Below are 17,692 nucleotides of genomic sequence, written 5' to 3'. Positions count from 1 at the left end.
CTTTATTTGTTGCAGATTTCACCAGCAAAATGACAAATCCCCTGTAGATGGAAGTAAATCACAGAGATATCAAGACAGTGACCAAACGAAAACAGGGGATGCAAACACAGAGACTAATGACACAGAACATTAAAAAAAATGAAAGCAGAGCGACACGGATGGCCTTGCTTTTTTCACGACCGATGCGGTCCTCGGATTCTCTTCGTTTCTACGACTATTGAATCCCATGAATCTAATAATTAAGGTTAATTCATAACAAGTTTTTTCTTCGTAAAATTAGCTAAAGGGCCATTTTAATTCCACATCATGGTTTTGTCCTCAATTATAGGGTTGATAGCTGCAATGATTTCATAAAGGTATTTTTACAAAATATTAAATTAATGATTTTTAAATGGTATTTTTTATTGTTTTGATATGTTAATATTAAAAATAAAAAAAATATTTTTATAAAAATAAAAAATAAATTCGTACGAATCTTCTAAATTATGATTAATTTTTAAAACTTATAATCCATCCTATCTTTGATCGGACTCAACCACGAATTTTAGTTTTCATATTTCAAAAAAAAACAAGTAAAACATTCAACTTAAAAAAAAAAAAAAAAAAAAAAAAAAAAAATCAGTTTATTTTTGGTGTAATTACATACTGTACAAGCAGATATATTCATCGGTTCAAAACCAGTCTCGATAGATATTTGGATTTGCAGTTATCTTCATCACTTAAGGACTTAATTAATCGCTGAGAAAAACATAGCAACTAAATATATACAACTCATATGCACACAGATATATTTGTAATCTTTCTGCTATTGTAAAGAATCCATGATTTAAAATGGCAGATATCTCCTTCAATTAAAGAATTAAGTGCATTTAGCTTCAGAAAGCAGCAAAGAAATCAGGGGGGGATGTTGTTTAACTAGGACCATCTTCTTGCGGTTGTCAGTACCGAATGACATGGCGGCGCTTCCATAGCTCATACATTACCATGTGAAACTCGTCATACTTGACAGGACGAAAATGCCACTTGAAGTACTTGCTAACCTGCAAACCAGAAGATAATAATTAAGTGCTGCTCCTGCAGAATCTCACCAAACGTTATCAAGGTAAACATTCCTCCATAGTTTAAGCACGCTACTGTTAATCAGGAGGGCTACGGTAGCATCTTGGAAATGAGCTTGGGTTACAAGAAACAGAAGACGATGAATCTTATCTACCTTGAGAACATTTTGACGCATTTTCTCGAACATGTCTTCTGGCATGCCTTTGAGAATCTCCCCCATTATGGGAACGTCGTCCTCTTTGAGAATTACAGAGAATGCATTCCAGTCAAGAATGTCATTGAATGGCAAGTCATAGTAGTCGGACATGATAACTGCAGAAAGACACATGAACTGCTTTTGGGGTAAACTACACATCCCCTTCTTTTGATTTTACTATCCATGCTCTATCCAAGAATTTAAAGTTATTGCTTGACATCATCACAAACTACAAAAAGCTGTTAAAATGTTGTCGAGTGTGGCTGCATAATGAATGAGTTCATCACAAGAACAAGAGAAAAGCCTTATGGGAAGCATTCTTACCAGGTACGCATCCAAAAGCCATCGACTCTGCTAAGCAAACACCACCGACTTGAGTCTTCCCACGAGGACAGATGCAGAACTTACTCCTATATATCTCCTTTTGAAAAGTATCTAGCACAAATGCCCTTTTAACATTCTCGACGAAATGGATCTCAAATTCTTCTAAACCTTTATAATGAACTCGAAGATTCTTTCTTACTTCTGAGTTGGGAGAACCAGCCCAGAAACAAAGTTTAGTCCTGCGATGAAATAGTTTTGATCATCAAATCCAACATCTTCAACAAGAAATAACCACTGAATACTATGCGATGAATGCTTAAGAATACAACTACCATGTTAATAACTAGAAACAAAAAGCCTGCCCAAAAGGCATGTGATACTTGGGAACTTTAATGCCAGATTGTACTGCTGTTCTGTTCAAATGAAGCAAAAGCATTTAGAAAAGTAAAACTTGGTAAATATTTTACTACCTGGGAGGGTGAGTCTCCACTGGGGATAGCTGGATAGGAAGCGACTCCATAGTTGAGCTGCAAGTTGCATCAAGATTCTGAAAGTTCAGTATTTGAGTTCACTTAGAAAGTAACGTTCATAGAGAATCCAGAAATGCATAAATGCGTTCAAAAGCTCACTGCTGCTACCATAAACAAATTGTTACACCATTAAAAAACAAAAAAGATTACTCGTTCCACATGCCATCTCTTTCAGGAGGAAGAGAGAGCTCCAGTATCTGTGGGAGGGAAACATCCTTATGTGGAATATAGTTGGAATCATAGCTTGGTGAACACACAAGTCGAATTGCGTTCTTCAGGAGAAATGGGAAAGCTGCAGTAGCCCTGTTGCCAATGCCATGGCAACTGACAAAAAAGTGATCAGCGCCTAAAGTCCTATTCCAGTAAGGGTATTTGATAGTTAAGGCGCGGACATAGTTCTGGATAACCATCTCCTTATAACGAGGTAAAGCATCCTGCATTTACAAAAAAAAAAAAAACAAATATGTAGTTTCTTTATATGTATACCTAGAATGAGTGAGAAGGGAAGAAATATAGGAAGGTGCTTGAACATATCAGACAACTATACAAAAGAACAGAGTCTCCAAATCCAAATTATGTATCATGTGTTGCAAAAACACGAAAATAGAATCTTTCAACAAACTTGTGGTCATATCTATCGTCGCATCAATCAGCTAATTAACACAGCGTCAGTACGTTGAACGTAATCTCAGAATTAATGCATTAAAGAAACCAGATGTTCCAATTCTTACATTCATTTACAAAGATCAAAGTAAATCAATTACTGGGTTTAAAGCACATACCTGGTCTTTCATTGGTGGACAAGAAAGGGGGATAAAGAAGAGATGAGCCTCGTCAGGATTCTCAGTCAAAAACGAACTGTTTCTCAGATTCATGAAGAAATAATGCTCACTTGCATAATTGCTCTTGAGCTTCTTATCTATTGAGTGATAACACATTTTTGGGTTTCCACCTGGGTACACAAAGACCTTTAAATCCTTCTCCATTGCCTCATAATTCAGCAAGAAAAACTCTTCAGAGTGATGGACGCCAGCAGTAGACTGCTGAAGTACATATAGAGTTGATTTTCCCTTCAAAAGACACAAAAGGAGCGTTGAATGGGGGAAAGAAAATGAGAGAAAGCAAAAGATAAAGCAGGGGAGCTAACATTGATTAACATCAAGAACTGAAATCGGCCTTCAAGAGAGTACCTTAGAAGAGAGTGGTAACCAATACCTTTGCTGCAACAGGATCGAGGCTATGCTAAAAAAGATGACCAAGGCGGCAAGTGCTTTTAGAGGAGGCATTTTCTTGAGGAAATTCAAGTTTTTTCTTGGAGAGGAGGGAAGAGAAGAGAATGAGAATGGTAGGTCGTCAAGATTATTAAGAAAGGTATTTCTATCTTTAGTTTTGTTTTGGCGGGTGAAGAGAGGGAGAGGTATGGATGGATGCTTTAACTAACTCATTCTGTTAGTGTTAGTTATTTCTGGTATGGTACCCCACCTTCGTGCCTCGCCGCCGCCGCCCCCATACCACCAGATGGCTGCTGGTGCTGACCCAGTTCTGGAATGAAAACCTGGTATATGCTTAGGTGTGTTTGTCTACGTGGTGCAAATTATGTTTCAAGACCAAAAAGCAACAAATGTTTTTTTGCCGTGAAACACGGTTTGCAACGCAGGAAACAGCGAAAACAAGAACTCTGATGAAAAAATCCCCATGAACTAAGAGACATGCTAAGAAGTTCTTCTAATCTTTTCTAATATTTTCTTGGAATTCATTTTTTTTTAAATGAATTCCAAGAAAATATCTCAAACTTATAATATCTCAATTTTTTTTTCCGGCATTTGTAGAATATCTCCTCGAAGAACGTTAATGAGATGGAAAGGAATGCCGACAAGTAAGTCATTTCCTCCGATGCAGATAATGATTTTTGATCGAGGAAAAAATCTGGGAAGAAGACATGTCTTCTGACAATTTTTTCTTAAATAAACCAACGAGCCGGTTGCTCAAAGCTGTTCGTCCAAAGACTTGGTGGTAGTTCAATAATTTTCTTCCAGGTAATAATCATGTTATTTTACAAGCATTTCCAACCAAAGAAAATGTTAATGATTTGCGACTAGAATCTTCACCAGATGTTCTTTGAGAGAAAAAAAAAATAGCAATTAAAAAAATTTTAAAAAAAATTATAGTTCATGAAATTCTAGATCGAAATTCAATTTAAAAAATCAAGAAAAGCATCAACGATTCACTGTAGTTTCTCTAACTCAGTGCGTCCCGGCTTCTGGACAAGGCGATTCTTTATTTCCATTATTTCTTCGTCAGAAAAGCATACCTGGAAACCAGCTGTTGATTCCCTGCAATATCTGAGAGCTTGCAGAAGAGGGACGAATTCTCCAGGTTGTCCTCTTCCATGCTCGCAATAGGCACTAAACTTAAAATTTAAAATTTTGAAATTACTATGAGACTTTGTCAGATTTCGTGGTGCCGTGGCTCTACCCGTTACGCGGTTCCTCTGTCTCTTCTGTACTGACTGGATTTTCTACAGTTTTATTGCTCCTCCTTCAATGTTAAATTGTAAAGGGTATTTATAAATTAATTTATATATTAATCGAGACTGAATTTCTTTTTTAAAGAATAAAAAACACATATTTTGCACCGATCTTGCACATTCCAATAAACAAATTTTCTTAAATAGTGGTTCAAGATATTTTCTCGTCTTGTTGAACATCATGAACAAAACGTCCAGGGAATTGCAAAGGCAAGAGTACACTGGCTAAATATATAGTATTTTTTAAAAAATTATGTTCTGAATTAAAATTTTTAAGATAAAATTGAAAAAAAATATTTTATTTTTTTCTATATATACTATAATGATGTAGAAGGAAGAAGTAAAAAAAAACGATTGCAAAAAGATCTATAACTCAAATTAAAACTAAAATCTAATGTGTTTGCTTGATTTTTCTCTTCTCGTGTTGTTGGAATCTCTCACTTTTCTTAAAAAGAAATTGGTTAAGTTTTTTCAAATGCCTTGGAAAATCCTTTGAAAAGAATTTTAATTTTCTCAATTATCTCTTTGATTCTTTATAATATCATCTTTTATCTGTTATTTGTAGAGAAACTCATAAAATCTCTCATAACTCGATCCAAATCGACACCACCATCAAACGAGAATAATCCCTCGCCCACTTACGGTGTGTTTGGTATTGTGATAGCTGTTGTGGTTGTGGTTTGAAAAAAATTATTTTATAAAAAGTACTTTTAATTGAGGTTGGTTTGAAAAAATAGGTATTTGGTTAAAATTGTGGTTAAAATTGAGGTTGAGCAAAAAGTAGTTTAATGTGTTTGGTTAATAATGCTTTTGAAATTAAGGTTATAAAATAATTTTAAAAAATTATTATTAATATTGATGGTTTTTAATTTAAATATTATAGATTTAACTATTGTTATTACATTATGAAATAAATAATATTTTATATAAAATATTTTTTATTATTCCATTAAACTATCTACAATTCCACTATGTATGAAATACATTTGACAATGACTATAGTTTTTTTTGTTTTTAAGCACGTAACAATATCAGGTAAAATATAATCAGGAAAAAAATTGAAATTGCGACTAAATTTTGCAAATGTTACGTCATCAAGCGATCTTTGTCTAATTTATATAGTGTCATTGAATAATGTTAAACACTATTTTTTTGAATAAAACACAATTAAAAAATAAAAAAATAAAACATTATTTTTATTTTTTATTTTACTAAGTCGGATATGGTTTAATGTATTTTGATCTTGGGACCTGTCCGGCCGGAACTGGTCAGACCAGAACAATGCAACTGGCTACACTATTCACGTGAACAGTGTAGCATGCTACAGTGTTCCTTTTAACCGTAATAAAAAATATTTACAAGAGTGGTCTTTCGTTTCTTTTCTGAACAAATAGGAGAACCTAATGGATTAATTAGCAAGAACAGTGGATAGTCATGCTCCACTGTTCATGCTAATTAATTAGCATGAAGTGCGCAGAAAGCAGGATTCGTCTGCTTTTCTTTACCCAGCATTTTGAACACAAAAACAGTGTGGGACCTGTAAATAATAAGTTGCTTTTTATTTTTACCAAACGGGTTGCATCTGTATTTTGTTTAAAACGCAGACGCAATCTCATTACCAAACGCACATTTCTCCATCACCACATGCGAATCTACCAACAAGGGATTTTAGGACAACTGTTCCTCAAACTTCTTTTCACTGCTTGAAAGAGGACACCTAGATAAAAATAAATTAAAAAATAATATTTTAGGTTTAACAAACAAAAACCTAACTTTTCAATCACCGATAGAATTTAAACTAAATGATGACTTGTCGTCAGTTCAAGTGAACGACATGTCATTGATATTATTAAAAGATTTGAGGGGCGACATGTAATCTTTCCATTAAAAGAGAAGAAGAGAGGGCTAGGTGCATCTGGTTCCGTTTTTTTCTTTCTGGCTAGGTGGGCGAAGAAATCCTCCTAGGCTAGCGCCTCGACTCTTCTTGCATTACCTTTCAATTATTATTTTTAGTTTTCTCTTTATTCTAAATTAAATTTACTGTAAATAAAATAATTAAAGTAACTTTTAAAATATTATCTAATTTTATCATAGTTTATGTAAATAAGTTTATAGTTTTTATAACAATATTAACAGTTACTTTGTGACTTATTATATAACAATCTAATAGCAAAATTTATATATAAAACAATATGCTCATGAATCTTAGGCGAGAATAATATTAATTTTTAAATTAATTATTGTTTTATTTTTTATTATTTATAAATTATGAGTCATAATTTTTTTTATTTTTTTTTATTGAACCTCGCTTTTTATTTTTATCAAAACAAAAAAGAAATAAATGAACAAGAATGAGGATTTTTTATTGAAAAGATAATCTTCCATTTCTTAATTTAAATGATTGATATTTTTATGAATATTTATTTTAATGGTATTTTTTTATTAAAAATTTATGCTATTAATAAAAATATTTGTTTTTCTAAAAGCAAAAAAATATTAATAATAAAATTAAATTTTATCTAATAAAAAATATTTTCTTACCAAAATTTAAATCATTTTGTTTTATATAAACATTTATTTTTATTATAATTGAATTAAATAAAAAATGATTTTAAAAAATGTCCCTTGACAGCGGCGTGAAAAAACTACTTTATTCTGATTTCATAAGTCCATGACCTCTAGCTTTGGGCTTATAACCTAGCCCACAATCGTGGACTATTGACACGGCTAGGGCCGCCTAGCTTTTCAAAGTTATCTCTTAGCCTGGCAAAATAGGAAATAAATGTGAATTGTTTATTAAATCGACAAGGTAACAAATGAATTTTATATTATTTAGAGCATAGGTTTTGACGGAGTAGAGAGATTTAATTATAAGTGAGAACTCTTCAAAGCCATAAAGTAAATTTAGGTTGATATGAAGGGTAATATTAAAATTCTATTGCACTAGCTTTATTTATATTTTATGAACAAACTACTAAAAAGTACTATTTTCCGTCATTATAGATCAAGACTTGTAATATCATCGATTTTCATGATGTATTTTTTCCTATTTTACCTTTATACAACAAAATTAAAGGTCAATTTAAGTTAATTAGTTAGAAAATGATAAAATTAACAAATAAAAGATGAGGGGAAAAAAGTGTAGAAAATGATTGGCTTTATGGAACTTTTGATGAAATGTTCATTGTAGTTCTCATATTTTTTAAATTATAAATATTAGGTTTTATTTTCTGAATTTCTTTAAAAAATCATTTTTAGTCCAAAATTGCTTTATTTTTTTTATCTCTCGGTGCTTGGTTTGAGAGAGTAAGAATAACGTTACCAAATTCAAGTATTGGAGAGAAAATCATTATTGACACATATACCAAGCATTAAATTATTTGATCTTTTGTTAAGGGGTTCCATTTAACTAGAGGAGTTCCACCTTTGTGTTTATCATCTTCAAATTGACTAAAAAATATAACTGAGCTTCGAAATATTTTTGCTTTCGAGTTTATTTTGAATCTTAATGTAGTTGATTTAGGCCACATATAGATTTATCATTATGTTTATGATGCTTTTTAGGTCATTTGGCTAAAATACTAGTTGAAAATTGATTTTTTAAGTAAAAAAACAATACATAAAACCCTACGTGTTATCTATCTATTTTTTTAAATTGAAAAGATAGATGACACGACACTCACCTTTTAATATTTATCAAAGTAGAGGTGGTCTACATATACCCCTACTTTTAACCAAAAAAAGTATGGTGTGTGAGTTAGGCATGTATATCAACCAAACGCTTGAGTAGGTCAATGTACTTGGCTTGTGTTTTTTTTAAAAAAAATATATTATGTTTTTAACCCTTTTAAATTTTTAAAAATACATCATTTCATTATTTGTTTGTTATTTAAAGGTTATTTTTATATGATTTGAAAATAGAAACCTTTTTGATCTTTAAAAATTTAGGGCTATTTTTTATTTTAATCTCACGCACAACTTTTTTTTTTTAAAAAAAAAAATCTGTGTGATATAAAAAAAATTCACCTAGTTGATATATAATTAAATGGAAAATAATTTTAAAAATAAAAAATATATTTAATCTAATGTTCATGAATTGAGAGAGTTTGACAAGTTAATAATATTTAAAAAATCAGCATATTTATTTTTGTTTTGCTAAAAAACTTTATTTAATAGTGATTGTGATTGGTCTGTCATCCTCCTTGTTGGAATGGGACGTAGATTTTTTTTTCATATATAGATTCTTCTACTCCTCTCTCCCTAAATATTTTCTTATAATTTCAAATCTTTGGATGATTGTTTGTAAAATTTAAATTAAATAATATGTATTATAAGTTTCAGGACGGTTTAAAAATTTTGTATCAAATTTAAGAATTAGTTTAAGAACGATTTTTAACGGTTTGAAATTAATTACTATTATAAAAAGAATAAAAAATACTATTATATACTTGTTATGACATGACATTTATAGAAGATAAAATTGTCATTTTTGTAAGTTTTCCACCCACCATCTCTCCAGATTGGACAGGACGGTATATGGGTAATGGGAATATTTTTTTCTACGTTTTTAGTAAGATATTCTTTGTTTCTTTATCTTATACCTTACTATGCCTTGAAAATTTTGTTGACTGCAACATCAACTTTTTTGTGAGTAGTAGTTCAATTGGTAACACCAACTCTTGATCGATGATTCCGGAGATTGACAGGAGCAAAACCCAATGAGTCCCTACTCCCTACAAGCACTACAGACCGCAAGCTGGCAGCACAAAATTTTGTCAAAAGAGTTACATGGATGGCATTTTTCCCAGGTTAATCCTTCGTAAAAAAGAATAATTTAATTTTGAATCTTTGATTGCGTGGATGTTTGGGTCAGTTTGTGTGCATCTCGATTAATTTTACGGGTTTTAAATTTAATGGTTATATAAATTTCTAATGATCCTGAGATTTGTAAGATTCAAATGAATAATTTTTAAAAAACAGATTGAAAAACTAATCAATTAAATTATAATTCTTGAGACAATTGTTAGCTAGCCCTTAAGATTAGGTGAATGTATATATTATCATCTTGGCAAAATTGCTGTCTTTTGGCTTGATCCAAGTCAATATAAATGATTGTCAATCTATCCACACCTAAAGAGAGGATTTGCAAGCAATCATGGAGCAGGTTTGACCTTAACTACAAGACATGTCCCAAACACAATTGATTAAAGCGAGCTGTTCTCACAACTCGGTGGTTAAAAATGGGGAGGATAGGTGTGAAAATGATTAGGTCCAGGCGTGTCCACATAAAAAAGAGTTACCTTGATATAAAATTACAGCCAGGCCACATGAATGCCAATGATTATGCAATATGTGTCTCTTGCCATTGCTTTCTTTTGAAGCTTTGTCAAATCCCATTTTTTTGGTTCATCATTTGAGGTCCCCTTTTTTTGACATTATAGTACCAAGCTACGCATGGCGTACAAGGAGTGTAATGGCTTCAAGTGGTTCCAAGACGCTAAAAGGTATTGATTAAGATTTAAATGGAAGGATTCATATAAAATCAATTTAAAAAAAATAGGAGAGACTAATTAATGTACGGTGAAGGTAACTTTTTCTTTCTATAAAATTACTAATTTTATTATCAAATAATTTCATATTCATCGAAGAAAACTTTTTGTAGATACCAGTTATCGGTCATCTAGTTTACTAGACATCAACTGCTACTAATAAAGCTACTAGTCACTTAGTTTACTAGGCATCACATGCTACTACAATAACTACCGATCACTGTACAAATAAAATCAATTTTAAATAAAATCAATTTAAAAAAAAATAGAAGAGACTAATTAATTATGGTGAAGGTAACTTTTTCTTTCTATGAAATTACTGATTATATTACCAAATAATTTTACATTTATCAAAAAATTTTTTTTGCAGGTATCAGTTATAGTTCATTTGGTTTACCAGACATCACCTGATAATAATAAAGCTACTAGTTACTTGATTTATTAGACATCATCTACTACTATAACAACTATCGGTTACCTGACTTGCTAAACTTTACCTATTATTGTAAAAGTTATTGGTCACCTGATTTAGTAGGCATCACTTGCTACCACTTATTAATCATCTGAATTTTTCATATTAAGTCATTATATACTTTAACTAGGAAAGAATGAATGAGATTGCTTTAATTAAGAGATCAATTAATTATCCGAAACATTAATTTTATTTTCTAAACATCTTAGATTTTGGGACCCATGATCACAAATGTTGTTTGATTTTTATATTATCGATTTGTATTAAAATCAAAGGGTAGATTACAATATAAGAAATTCCATGGATATCCTATATATATTTTAGATATAAATGACTCCACAAATATTGTTTCAAGACCTCAGCGTAAGTAATAGAAAGCTTAGCTTCTCTTTAATGATTACTCTAAATTAATTATACTATTCGAATAATACATCTTTTCTCTCTCTTGTTTTATCCAAAAATGTATTTTAATTTCTTTTTGGTGCTCAATGAATTCTTTTCAGTTATGCGTGGAGCGGAGATGTGATTATCGAGTAAACTGCATCAAAAATAAAAAATAAAAAAGAAATTGAGCCTCCGGAAGCCAACAGATAACTAAAGACAACAGAGCGATTTTCAGAAGAAATTAAAAAAGAAGGGAAAGTTATGATTTAGCTTAGAGGTTAGTTTTATTTATTTATATCAATATATACCATCAAAGTGCTGTTATAATTAATTTTTAAAATGATATTTATTCAGAAATATATTAAAATAATATATATATTTTTTATTTTTTATAAATTATTTTTAACATAGCACATTAAAATAATTTGAAAATACAAAAAAATATTAATTTAAAATAAAAAATAATTTTTTTTTAAAAACACTTTTTAAATACAAAAACAAACATCCCTTTACAAGTTTAACTACCAAAACTAGAAATCATAAATCATAATAATAACATCCTGTAGGCTAGTAGCTAAAGTGATTTCTCCATACGAATTTAGAGATGATTTAATGAATTGCATAAAGAACATTAATAAGTACTGGTATATATCCATTAGCATGCGCAGGCCCCAACAAAACGACTCGAACAGAGAAATGAATACGGTCGGGAGGTTATGTTGGCTCTTAAATCAAGTGTAATTAGGGAGATGAGATGGACCACCCACAATCTACGACCATGTGGCTTTGATTTTTGATAGACTATATGCCTTGTATATATCTACACGTCCTTCATGCTCTCCCTCTTTATTATTATTATTATTATTATTATTATTATTATTATTATTATTATTCAAAACCCTAACATCCACTCGATAAATGGTGCTGTTAAGCATTCTTTCAGTATCTTGATCGGTGGGCGCTGGGCCTAGCTTCCCCTCCTACATCCTGACAATCTCCACTGATCTCGTCTCCTTTGATGTTATTTGTCTCGAATATTTTCATGTATACTTACACTTATATATATATATATATATATATATATATATATATATATATATATATATATATATATATATATATATATATATAGTGTTGCAGTCGCGTGCACCTCTTGAGCCATGCATGTTCATGTGGCACAACTTGAACTTTTCCATCTAGGTTTATGTCAACGTCGCGGCCCCTGGCTCCGAACTAGCGCAAATTATCTCTCCGAGATTACGAAGTGTGTGAACAACACCATGGATAGAGCACTTTCTCTGCTTTTTTTCCTGTCGTTTTTGACACAAGTGACCCACTATCGTGACCATCTAACTAAACCTTCAAGTGGGTTGGAGAAAGCGATCGAACCCTAATATTTAGTTTTCCAAACTTGAAGAAAAGAAATTAACCACATGATTTGCCCTTGTGCCGCTACCTGCCTGTGTTTAATCTAAGGAAAGAGGTTAGGTGGTGATGATTAAGGGATTAATTAACAAGTACAAAATTACACGTCGGTGATACCGTGTTAAAAAGTGTTTTGTGCTCCGAAATTCGACAGTGTGAATACCTGAAATAATGAAAAAATGAATAATTCAAAGCATAAAAATATTGACTTTCCTTCACAGCCCGAGAAGAGAGATTGATTTGATGTGAAATAACGAGGCATCTTGCATGTGCAAATGAGAGAACCTATTGGCTAGAGGAAGACGAAGAGAATGCCACATGGCATTGCCTTTAAGCGCCACGTGCAATCGGATGGATGCGAGGAGTTGCTATGTTGCTTTCACGCACTCACAATCCCACCATCCAAAAATCCTCTCGAGGTCGATTAAAATAAAATAAAATAAAAACACAGCGAACATGGCTGGCCCTTTTATTTTATTTTTATTGCCTTTTCCTACCCTAACTGTCGATTTTATTTTCTCTTCAGAAAAAGAAAAGAAGCTATCATCATACCCCACCATCCAAGATCAAGGGCTCTTATTACTCTCCAAATCCATAACCAGCGGCCCAGATTGTCTTACATAGACAAGAGAATCGTAAAAAGAGAGGAACAGAAATCCTCCCATGTGAGGCCGTAGCTTTCAGAAGCCAGAACATAGACGACGGATACCACGCCTTCTCTTACGGGTCCAGGTGTACACGACTTGTCGTTGACAACTGTCAGCTTGATGGGCCACTGTTCTTCCATGTCAGAATTGAGTATCCAGTTTTTGTTCCTTGTATGAATCACCGGCGAGGTTTGCGGTCAAGAATACAATATTAAAAAGAATTAAAGAAAAATAAGAAGAAATATATTAAAGAATGGAGAAAAAAAATAATAATTTCGGGCCTACAAGCAGCTGTTGAGGTTTGATTTGGAGGGCAAAAGCATGTGCAGATGCTGCCACGAGAATTTCTTGGTCCAACTTATCATCAAATCATTTTATTTTATTTTTTACAGAATTAAATGTTTTTATCAAGTGGCTGGCCACAATTCGTGTGGCATATATAATTAAGTAATGCATCGATAATCTCGTGTATTTCCTAGCTACAATTAATTATGAAAAGCTCAAGCGTGATCACGAGTTGTAATCTTTCATTAAAAAAGTATAATGAATTTTTATTTCTCAAAATAACGTGTGTCATTTATTTCTATTCTTTTATAAAGGGCCTAAAGAATATTGTTTTTTTTTTTATTATTATTAATATGAGTGTCCGGGTCAGTTTACACACACCTCGACAAATTCTTCAGTCTCAAGCTTTTATCACCAGGCCACCTAATAAATGGTTAAAAGTTAACGACAATATAAGTTTTTAGCGACCATCATATTAACAGCCAAATAGCTCAAATTTAAAACCATAGGAAATTAAATAAATTCTTCGGTCTCAAGTTTTTATTACCAGCCCACCTACTAGATAGTTAAAAGTTAACGACCATATAAATATCCAATGATTATTATATTAATAATTATGGAGCTCGAACTTAAAAATATTGTTTTCTACTACCCATGCATATATGATAACTTATCAAATCATTTTTATTGCTAATTCTACGTCTCACACTTTTGTGACTAAGAAATCTCTACTGCTGTCCACTTGCAAGCATAAGCATCTAAACACAAGTTAGCTTATAATATATAATGGGTACGTAATAATCAAGTAGTAATATGTCAACTAGAAACAGAAGTCATACATACGGATTTAAATTCTATCATTTATATTTGCTAATTAATATGTAAATATATAATCCATTAAGGATTTTGAGTTGACAAGTTCCCCCCAATAATTTAACTTAAGGGAGAGATTATCTACCCGTGAATCATATAAATATTTGCACAAGAAATATATATATATTTATATATATATATATATATAAAAAAAAAGGTACCCAGAGATACCACTTTCTTTGCCAAGATCATATCCTCTTAATTATTGTTGCTTTTAATTGAGTAAATTGAACACCTTCCATTTTAAAAATAATTAACGTAGTGGTAGTTTTTAGTTTTTACCTTTAGCAAGTAAGACAGGAAATTTATGGGCCCATGAAATCCAAAAATTAACTGAAAAAAAAAAACTGCGTGTTAGCAATATATGCTATGCTCTAGCTTTTGCTTTTTCCACCATAGCTGGTGACTGTAGATTGCTGTCATGAGCGACAAGGCTACAAGCTCATACAAGAGATCTAGAGATAGGGAAAAAAAAAAAAAACAGCTCACTCTTAACTAGATTTACATAGACGAGTAAAACAGCTAACAATTTGTTTGTTTCTGCTTGATCTCATGGATATGTTGACAGTTGAATTACAAGTGTTCATGTTGGTACTATCTCCAGGAAAAGATTCAAAAATCAGCATCAATGTGTATTCCTTATACTAATTAAAAGAGTTTCGAGAAATAATATTTGATAAAGATGATCATCACATTAATCAGAGCACAGATTTATGAGCACAAATGTTTTGTGTTCATGTTGCAGGTCTCGTAATCTTTTGGCAGCGAGGCCACTCAGAGTGGAGCTGCCTAAAACGAGAAGATGGAAGTGTCCTCTCGGTGTCTTCAATTTTTACTGTAATTTTCAACCTTTAACGGCAAAAACGACCCGCTGTAGGAATCCCGTAAATCCAGAAATCACGAAGCACATCTTGGACCCCACATGTTTAGTTTAGTTTAATCACGCCCATTTAGCCCGGCTTTAATGTCTTTATAAACTCCCTTTTCCCCTTCATGTCTCTCACACCCTTCCCTCTCTTCTCACAGTTTCTCTCCTCTCGAAGAAGACAACAAACAATGGCGAACCCTTCTCTCTGTCTCCTCTTCCTCTTCTCTCTCCTAACCCCAGCCCTCATCTCCTCTTCCGCAGTTCAGGACCCGGAACTCGTAGTACAAGAAGTGCATAGGTACGTCGGTGGCTCCACTGCTACTTGCAAATTGCCGGTCAAATAGTGAATGTGCTGTGTTTAATTTATGTATAACTGGTGTTTATAAGAATGTGTTGCATTGTTTTTGGACAGGGCCATCAATGCTTCTAGGAGGAAGCTGGGCTATCTCTCTTGCGGAACTGGCAACCCCATTGATGACTGCTGGAGGTGTGATCCCAATTGGGAGAAGAACCGTCAGAGGCTAGCGGATTGTGCAATTGGGTTCGGTAAGAATGCCATTGGTGGAAGAGATGGCAAGATTTATGTGGTCACAGACTCTGGTAATGATGATCCCGTGAACCCTAAGCCAGGGACTCTCAGGCATGCTGTGATCCAGGACGAGCCATTGTGGATCATTTTCGCTCGAGACATGACAATTCAACTCAAGGAAGAGTTGATCATGAACTCGTTCAAGACGATTGATGGTAGAGGTGCTAGTGTCCATATTGCCGGCGGTCCGTGCATCACCATACAGTATGTGACCAACATTATCATACATGGACTACACATACACGATTGCAAGCAAGGAGGGAATGCTATGGTGAGAGACTCCCCACAGCACTTTGGCTGGAGGACTGTATCCGATGGTGACGGTGTGTCCATCTTCGGCGGTACTCACGTATGGGTGGACCATAATTCGTTGTCCAATTGTAACGACGGACTTGTCGACGCCATTCATGGGTCCTCGGCCATCACCATTTCGAACAATTACATGACCCACCATGATAAAGTCATGCTTCTGGGGCACAGCGATTCCTACACTCAGGACAAGAACATGCAAGTCACCATAGCCTTTAATCACTTTGGAGAAGGGCTTGTCCAGAGAATGCCAAGGTAAAAAACAAGTATTTTATTAATTAATTACGAAAGTGTTGATTAGTGGAGTAATTAGCTACCAACACGCCCATTACCAGCCATCCAGGTGTCGATTATCTTTCAAGATTTGAAACTAATCAGTATTTGCTCACATTTTCAGATGCAGACACGGGTATTTCCATGTGGTCAACAATGACTACACCCATTGGGAAATGTACGCCATTGGAGGTAGTGCTAACCCAACCATCAACAGCCAAGGCAATAGATTTGTTGCACCCGACATCAGGTTCAGTAAAGAGGTAGGAGCTGAGAACCCATTTATTGCCAACTGAAATAACTAACTTCCTTGTGGTACTCAATGCAGAAAAGGCTTTGCTTTTATAAGCCTTAAATGGGACAAACCCTAACACATTAATGATTGTTTATTGATGCAGGTAACGAAACATGAAGACGCACCAGAGAGTGAATGGAAGCACTGGAATTGGAGGTCCGAAGGAGACCTGCTAATGAACGGTGCGTTTTTCACAGCATCCGGTGCAGGTGCTTCTTCAAGCTACGCCAGGGCATCAAGCTTGGGTGCAAGACCATCTTCGCTTGTCGGTACAATAACAGTGGGAGCGGGTGCACTTGGTTGCAGGAAAGGGGCTCGTTGCTAGCTGATTTTGAAATATTGAAGAAACAATATTTGCTACAAGTGATTTGGGCTATAATTAATTAATTAGCAAGTTAGATTAAGCAGAAGGGAAATCAAAAATGAGGAAGGTGAAGAGAAGTCTTAAGTATTAGTTTCCATGGCTTTATCTTCCCTCCAATTTCTACTTCTTTTTGCCCATTGTTATGTGTTTTTGTCTTCTTTTTTTCCCTTTTAAATTCCTTTTACCTCCCTCTGTACTCAACTTTGATGATTACAACCTCGGCCTGTTAATCTTTGAACCATTAGGGATTCTCTTTGAGAATCTTGATGGGCTTAGAGAAAACAAGTGCAGAAGTGTTGATATATAGTATAATATCAATTATCTTTTCATGTCAAACTCTCTCTCCCGCCTCCCCCTCCGCCTCCCGCCACCACCTCAGTCAAAAAATGACAGAGCCAAGGACAAAATGAAACAGAGTGCAGGTAAAGACAGGCGAAAAGTCTTTCAAACTTTACCAGTTGAGTTAATGCAAGTGACTAGGAAAGTTGAACCACCAAATTAAAGTCCATGATTATTACAACTGGGTGCCAAAATTATCAACAAATGAAGGCAGAACCCGTAAAATCAAAGCTATATAAGCGCCTTCCGTATCGAATATCCCAAAACCCACCTCGTCAGAAGCTCCTCTGACCATCTTTCTTACCATGCCGTCCAATTAGCGGCAACAATCACGGGAGGCAACTACTTTACCTTCTTCAGTTCATTTTTGACCGTTTGTTAACT

The 17,692-nt window shown here is 33.6% G+C and overlaps 2 protein-coding genes across 5 annotated transcripts; one reads left to right on the top strand and one right to left on the bottom strand.

The window, feature by feature from the left end:
• Positions 1-604: 604 nt before the first annotated feature.
• LOC118057637 (probable glycosyltransferase At3g07620) lies at positions 605-4,828 on the bottom strand. 4 transcript variants are annotated; one of them, XM_035070274.2, is made up of 8 exons: positions 4,421-4,814; positions 3,300-3,651; positions 2,892-3,179; positions 2,260-2,543; positions 2,050-2,106; positions 1,580-1,818; positions 1,214-1,371; positions 606-1,040 (listed from the first exon to the last, which is right to left on the bottom strand). In XM_035070274.2, exons 2-8 carry the CDS (start codon positions 3,393-3,395, stop codon positions 939-941), a joined length of 1,224 nt encoding a protein of 407 aa, XP_034926165.1. In that variant the 5' UTR covers positions 3,396-3,651; positions 4,421-4,814; the 3' UTR covers positions 606-938. The 4 variants fall into 4 exon arrangements, with proteins under 4 accessions (XP_073260901.1, XP_034926165.1, XP_073260900.1 ...); XM_073404800.1 differs by having other exon boundaries at positions 605-1,040; positions 1,214-1,296; positions 3,300-4,815; XM_073404799.1 differs by having other exon boundaries at positions 3,300-4,814.
• A 10,432-nt stretch (positions 4,829-15,260) lies between these two features.
• Positions 15,261-17,305, top strand: LOC118057638 (probable pectate lyase 18). Its single transcript, XM_035070277.2, has 4 exons — positions 15,261-15,437; positions 15,552-16,292; positions 16,435-16,573; positions 16,709-17,305. Exons 1-4 carry the CDS (start codon positions 15,265-15,267, stop codon positions 16,928-16,930), a joined length of 1,275 nt encoding a protein of 424 aa, XP_034926168.1. The 5' UTR covers positions 15,261-15,264; the 3' UTR covers positions 16,931-17,305.
• Positions 17,306-17,692: the final 387 nt, after the last annotated feature.

The sequence above is a fragment of the Populus alba genome, chromosome 15 (genome assembly GCF_005239225.2).
Source record: "Populus alba chromosome 15, ASM523922v2, whole genome shotgun sequence".
NCBI classification, from domain to species: Eukaryota; Viridiplantae; Streptophyta; class Magnoliopsida; order Malpighiales; family Salicaceae; genus Populus; species Populus alba.
The sequence above is the reverse complement of the archived record's forward strand: the minus strand, read 5'-3'. Positions and strand labels throughout refer to the sequence as shown.

Excerpts from the sequence above, each read along its gene's own strand:
- LOC118057638 (XM_035070277.2), top strand. The coding sequence starts at position 15,265 with ATGTCTCTCACACCCTTCCCTCTCTTCTCACAGTTTCTCTCCTCTCGA. Across the intron at positions 15,438-15,551 it reads GTAGTACAAGAAGTGCATAG|GGCCATCAATGCTTCTAGGA; the intron begins GTACGTCGGTGG and ends GTTTTTGGACAG. Across the intron at positions 16,574-16,708 it reads ACATCAGGTTCAGTAAAGAG|GTAACGAAACATGAAGACGC; the intron begins GTAGGAGCTGAG and ends TTATTGATGCAG.
- LOC118057637 (XM_073404799.1), bottom strand. The coding sequence starts at position 3,395 with ATGCCTCCTCTAAAAGCACTTGCCGCCTTGGTCATCTTTTTTAGCATA. Across the intron at positions 2,544-2,891 it reads GTCCACCAATGAAAGACCAG|GATGCTTTACCTCGTTATAA; the intron begins GTATGTGCTTTA and ends TTGTAAATGCAG. Across the intron at positions 1,372-1,579 it reads GGCTTTTGGATGCGTACCTG|TTATCATGTCCGACTACTAT; the intron begins GTAAGAATGCTT and ends GTCTTTCTGCAG.